This window comes from Trachymyrmex septentrionalis, unplaced genomic scaffold, assembly GCF_001594115.1.
Source record: "Trachymyrmex septentrionalis isolate Tsep2-gDNA-1 unplaced genomic scaffold, Tsep1.0 scaffold19, whole genome shotgun sequence".
Classification (NCBI taxonomy): Eukaryota; Metazoa; Arthropoda; class Insecta; order Hymenoptera; family Formicidae; genus Trachymyrmex; species Trachymyrmex septentrionalis.
Genome location: NW_017305071.1, coordinates 3,514,510 through 3,521,387, shown reverse-complemented (window position 1 = coordinate 3,521,387; position 6,878 = coordinate 3,514,510). Strand labels below are relative to the sequence as shown.

At 46.9% G+C, this 6,878-nt stretch overlaps 1 protein-coding gene across 1 annotated transcript in view; it reads right to left on the bottom strand.

Annotated features, from left to right (window-relative positions):
• Positions 1-3,452, bottom strand: part of LOC108746772 (neurotrimin) — a 12,474-nt gene extending 9,022 nt beyond the window's left edge. The window contains exon 1 of the mRNA XM_018483724.1: positions 2,315-3,452. Within this exon, the coding sequence (XP_018339226.1) occupies positions 2,315-2,384 (70 nt within the window). The 5' untranslated portion in view covers positions 2,385-3,452. The remainder of the gene's footprint in view (positions 1-2,314) is intronic.
• Between the last annotated feature and the right edge of the window lie 3,426 nt (positions 3,453-6,878).

The window sequence follows — 6,878 nt, the reverse complement described above, 5'->3', positions numbered from 1 at the left end:
ATATATAAAATACATATATATGTAATAATGATGTAAAATCTACTAGTGAGAATTAACTAGAAAGTGTTAGTCCGTTTGATTAGTTTCTGACAGATGCAATTTCCCGAACGCTTTCAGCGAAATCTACAAACTCGTTGAAGTTGCATCACGGTCTGCAAATTTATTTTATGCGCCGAGAAATCTTCATAAGTGCTACGAGAGCGCGATTTCGCGTAAGGAGCTGTAGCATCTCTCAAGGCAGTAGTTACGCCCCGAGTTGCGCCAGTTGATAGGCACGTCGAACTTCTCCGTTTCTGGAGGAACGAACGGTTAATCACCGTGGCGAAGTATAATCAGCGGTTGTGTGTAGCGCACTCTATCACTGCACGCGTTTGTGCGCGGGTAGGTACTACACGGATCGAAAGTGCATAATGTATCGGCGAGAGTGATGTCGGGATAAACCCGCCATTACCAGCTCAGAAACTACAAACTCCTCGTAGTATCTCTCGTAGTTGAGAGCAGTTAGCATACTTTCCAAGTGGGGTTTACTGCCAGCGAGGGGGAGGCGAACCTCACTACACACACACACACACACACACACACACACACCGTTCCTTAGACAAGAGCTCGAGTAATTATTCGACGTACGGCCGTGCAAACCAATTGCATCGACCGATGCAATTGGTTAGTTGACGCTTTTTCCGCGCTGGCTACGAAACGCAGACGAGTTCGACGGCGATAATCCGATTTGATCGGCGCCACGGATTTTTGCGCTCGTGCTCCATCGGATTCCAGAATTGATCGCGCCTCACCGAAGAGGCAGGCTCGCGGAGCGAGATCATTCCTTAAGCAACCCGAAAAATGCGTCAGATACTTTTTCGCGAATGAATTACCAAGTCGTCGTCGGTTAAACGCTGATACGCTCAGCGGAATCGTATATTCGCGTCGTCCGTTCAATCGGGAAATCGCTTTCAGAAGGTAATCCTGCAGTTGGTCTACCCTCGTTTCTTTCCGTCGGAGCAAAAGATCTCCGCACTTCACTCGGAAGGAGGGCTTATCTCGATTTATGATTCATAATAGACTGAGTTCTACAATCAAAGGGCAAGTTACGTTCAACGGAGGAACAGTTCTACTGTGGAAATTGGTGTTTCTTGCAAGCCACTCGAGAAAGATTTCCGCTTCCGAAAGATTGGATCAAACTCATGTTTAAAGAAGAGATGCAAAAATCACCCAGTATTCCTCCCCGTCGAGATGTCTCGAGTACAGCAGCTAGGCTATCTCTCGCAGATAATATTCGCAGAGTGCATGAGTGCACTTTCCAGAACGACGCCGTGACACTCCTGTTTCAGCGGATTTTAAAGCGCGACCGCATCGCGGTGATGCAGCCGCGCGAGATGAAATCGATAGACACGTCCCTGAACGACGCCACGGAGGAAAGGGGGGACGCGTTCGTCTCTCTCTCTCTCTCTCTCTCTCTCTCTCTCTCTCCTCGTCTTCGTCCCGTGATGACGGAATCATCGAGACGACACGCTGCTGATCCCGCAGAGACGCAGGGTGGAAGAGAGGTAGACAAAGAGGAGGATGTTGAGAGTGCGAAGGGGAGAAAGAAAAGGGGACAGAGAGAGAGAGAGAGAGAGAGAGAGAACGAGCGAGAGAGAGAAAGAGAGGGAGAGAGAGAGAGAAAAAGCAAGTGTGGAGAGAGGCACAATGCTGCGGCGCGACAAACAAGAGTGGCGCTAGATACGGTCCTGGACCGGGACCGGAGGTTTGCGTCCCCCCTTTTGGTCGTCTCCGACCTTTGTAGTCCTTATCTATTCTCGCGTATCTCCTCGATCCTTCCCCTCCTGCATGATCTCCGCACTCGGTATCCCGCCGGTATTCGCGACAGCGGGAGAAACGCGCACGAGTGCGCGGTACGTACGTTCGTGAGTGCACGCGGGGCGCGAGGGTGAGGAGTACGCAACGTACTGCTACACCCCAAAATCTGATCGATCCATCCGCGGCACGAGTTCCACGCGAGCCCCGCCTCCTCGCAAATTGTACGATGACGTTCGATAATTCGATCATCACCCGTTTATCTACGTGTACCGCATGAATCGAGTAATCGCTATTTACAGCATCCCCTCCCCTCCCCTCCCCTCCCCCCTTCCTCCCCTCCTGACAGCATCTTCCTCTCGGAGCCTCGACCTGATATCTCGATAGCCGCCATCTGTTTCACGGATCCGCGTCACAGTGTTGGAAATGTGTGTTTTTTTTTATATATATTTTTTTTGTATTTTTTTTTTAAACCGCAACGACACAAGCCGCGGGATCGTCCCCCGTGAACGAGGCTTACCGGTAATGCCTAGTAGGATCCAGCACACGAGGCACAGGACGTAGTAGTTGACGTAGGAGGACCTCCTCATGATGATCACGACGACGACGACAACAACAACGGCGACGACGACGACGGCGGCGTAACTGTCCCCGATAACGGGTCCACTGACATCTCATGGAACACCGCGACGCACCTCTTTCTCTCGGCGCTCCTCCACTTAATAATCCTCCGTCGCCGTCCCGTTCATCCTCCAACAGCAGCCGGTGCTACCAGGACCCGCGCATACTCCCGCGTTACCCGTCGTTGCAACCCTCTCGTTGCAACCCCCCCGTTGCGCTCTTGTTGTGCATCCACCGATTTTCCTCTACTCTCGTGTTTCCCCGACCTTCTTCCCTTCTCTCTTTCCTCCTTTCGGACACTCCGGCGTATATCACATTATCTCGCTGTTGAATACTCGCGCATCGCGAGCGACGGAGAAAACGAGAAGGCCGAGGTGCGAGGCGCTACTCTAATTTGTGGGCGGTCTCGCGCGCGGTCTTTCACCGTAACACCTTCTTGTACTAAGCCCCGGTTGCCAAGAGATTCGCAGCCGATAAGATTTCTCTCTATTACTCCCGTAGAAGACGTAAAGTGTCGCGCGCACCAAGGTCACGAAGCGGTCTGCCTGCGTTCAATCGTGGGCCACCCCCTCCCCACCTCCCTTTCTTTTATCCCGCGGCTGTACCCCTCGTCGTACTCGGACGCGCGGTATACTCGGTGTGGATCGGTCGGTCGTACTGTGAAACGCGACCGGGTTTCCCGTACTCGGCTCGTCCGCGGTTCGTCGTCCCGGGCGAAGCTCTGAAACCGCCGGGCCTCCGGTGGCACTGCCCGCGCCCGCCCGGGGATTCCGCGCAGGCGTGCTCTCTCTTTCCTCTACTCCGGCGGCGATCAGTCAGCCTCCTCCTTCCTCGAGGCCTTCTGCCTTTTCCGCCGCGCGCCTTCTCTCCATCCCCAGCGTTTTCATCCTACGGCTTTGCGCGCTCCGCTCCGCTCCGCTCCGCTTTGCTTCACGTCGCGTCGCGCCACGTCGCGCAGCTCTGCCGTTCCGAATTTTTCTTCATGCATTCCGCGTCCTCGTCTCCGTCGCATTTCTCGCCTGACCTCTCTCCATCTCTTTCTTTCTTTCTTTCTTTCTTTCTTTCTTTCTTCTATACCGCCGGCAGCCGGCTTCCTATGCGTGTCCTACGCGGCGACAAGCAATTGCTCCGCAATTGCTACTCGTCCCGCAAGCACGGATAAATTTCACGCTTCTTACACGACATCGTCGTCTCCCCTTTCTCCTCGCCTCGGCGAGGGTTGAATGGCACGCGACCTCGGACTTCGCGTCTCCTGTCTCCTGTCAACCGTCTAAGGAAACTTTAAACATCGCGTACCATCCGTAACCGCGTGTCAGGTTGCGCCCTGGAGCGGGTTTCCCAACCCGCCACGATCATCACGCGCTCGTTAATAATCATTAAAGAGCTTCGGTGCTCCGTAATTGCCTTCATCGCCTTAATTTCCATATTTTATTTTCTCTCTGAATTTCTCCGTACTTGGACGGAGCAGACTCCATAATTTCAAATATCGGCGTCGTCTTATCTCTCTAACGTCGCTCTCGTTATACAGTTTTGCAACGTGCAGATTTCAACCGCGGCACGATCTCGTCTTAATGAATTTTTCGACATTTTCCCTTCCTTACTCTCGATTTTCTCAATCTCTCGCGAACGTATAATATCTAACGTTTAACCCTTGGACTCGCTCTCTCTCGGGGTTTCCCAATATTTATGCGAGTGAAAAGTCTCTCGCGTTAAAGCAGCTCTTTCGCAAAGCGCGAAATGAGTAATGAGAAAGGGATCTCTTTACCGGATGAGATACAAATGATGTTCGCGCATTCTTGAGAATATAATTACATTTGTAGCAAATTTTGTGGCAAATTAAATTTTTAACAAAAGTATTCTGTATAATTGGATATGTATTCATACACTACGTTAAACAATGTTTCGCGGATATTGTAGCTCAGCTACTTATGCAATATGCAATTGTTGAAATTGAAGTAGACCGGCTGGAACGGAATGGCGGAAATGTATTTGGAGTCCTTCGTCCCACCATGGAAATCCAGCGCGCTTCATCGTGGACAAATGTTAAGCCGCTTTACGGTTATGAATCTTATCCCCGGAGACTGATGTGGCAGTGGGCTCGGTTATTTAATAGGAAAAAAAGAAAAAAATACCAGCCGTCGCGCCTTTTGTTCGTGCTCTCCTTCAACACAACGGACCGTTCCGTATCTGCACCGCTCTCGCTCTTCGAGACATTTAGACAATACAACGCGTCCCTGATCTTGTTTCGCTTTAATTCAACTGACAAAAGTTTAATAGTTCTAAAAATTTCTCACCCTTTTACTATTCTATTCTTTATATTATATAATCGGTATTACACCCTCACATTGCATCCGATATTTTTATATATTCTACTTACGTTTTCAACAAATAATTACTCTTGTTAAACAGAATAGCTAAACGGATAAATAAATATTTATAATTCGCCGATTCTACGGAATCTCTATTTCGATTGACGTCCATTATTTACGACAACGAGGTTTTCTGCTTGACGTTATCTAGACGAATATCGTTACCAACTTTCGTGTTCGCTCGCCGAAATTAACCGCCATCGTCTTCGGAAGTAAGTTTTCGTATCACCCCGAGTTCACGGGGCACCGACGTAATTTGCATGAACGACGGTATTTGGTAAATTGTATAACTTTTCTTCTTGATGATCGACTGATCTCATTTGTATCCCTGTTTCTATTTTCTTATTCCCTCATCTACACGTGCTTTTTATTTATACATATGTATACATATATGTTTGGAAAATTACGCTACACCTTCGTTTTCTTTTCTTCATTTCGCATAAACGTTATTTAATCGAAAGAAGCAAATGTACAAGAATATCTCATGCAAGATATAGTTTACAACAAAATCAGCATATGAATGTCAGGTGCAGGTAATTTGTGCGTAAGATTCATATATATTTAATATTTAAATTAAAATCTCGAACGTTTCGGCTCTATAATTCGCCGATCCTCAGCGAATAATCATTATAGCTTCCTGCTCTCGGATCAGAATCGAGTCACTTTAGATGCCATTTTTAATATAATAACCCATCGTAATTTGTAATTATTACGAATTATTAAGAATGGCGCCAGACTGACGACTTGGCGTTAATTAATACGTGGAAGCATGGGAATGATTATACGTTGAGAATGACACGAATTGTAGCCGCAATATTCGAGATTTTAATTTAAGCATTAAATGTATATGATCTTGCGCACGAATACAGTGTATAATTCTCATTTACTGATTTTGTTACAAATATTTTAAATATCAAGAGTCCATTTACTCTCTCTTTCCTCATCCGTCATATGGATAAAATAAAATTATTTATGTCAATATCGCTCTATTGTTATTTAAAACAGCAACTACAGAGTACCGCCAGATAAATAATAATAGCAGCTTTTTTCTATGAGATCAAACAACGCCATGGGATTACCTGGTTGTCGATCGAAGCAGACGAAAACCGATCGGCTGTTCGCTCACCTTTTATGGCCCTTCGCTTTACCTTCAGGCAAAGCGAAGGGTCGTGTCACCGATGGTGAGTTCTACGCTTTTCATGATGCATCGACCTGACTGGGTTCAACGTTAACGTTGATCGGCTTCGGAACTATGCATCTCTCGACCGTTGGGTTATGCCGATGAACTTTACACACGACAAACTGTCGCGGAATCGACAAAAAGCGCGGCAGCTGATCATTCTCGCGCGAGCCGATTATTCATTTTTTATCAGTACGTTCTATTCTCTCTCTCACTTTTTCCCCATCTTCTCTCGCTTGGACATTCCGCTTTTGTGTCGCTTTTGAAACACTGAAACTTTCAGACGTGCCGCGCGCTAAACTCGTCCCTCTTGTGAGAGAGAATTAACGGCGCGACGTTATAGGCGACGGTGAAGGGACCCGAGGGGGCCATTAATAAAACGTCATTTACTCTTAAACGATTTTCCGGCTTTCCCTCTTGTGCTTGCGACAATTCCACCGTCGTAGAGGATAAGCTATGCGCGACGATTCAAATTCCCGGTTACTAATTCCGAAGTTGGCGGGAAGAAAATATTCCGATTTCGTTGCATTTCCGTCATAATTAGAGACTTTCAAGGAAGAATCTGGTCACGCGATAGTTTTTTTCGCGAGACCAGAAATATGGCGGCAATGACTGTACAGAAAGAATGGTTTTACTGGAATAGCTAAAATTTTAGCTGAATACAAATCTAAAAATAATTGTGTCAGATCATGATAATAATTAAGTAGGGCGTTCAAATTGTGAGAATATAAAAATTTTGTGCACCATTACTCGTCACGCTTGAGATTTCTACAAAATTATTTTCAGTTCAATAAAATTATTTTCAAATCTAATTAAGTATTTCAGCAAAATTGTTCTTTTCGCGTATCGCAGAGTGCATAGAATAAACAACGTGAATCTACATAATTTATTATAGTCTACAATGCAGAATCAAA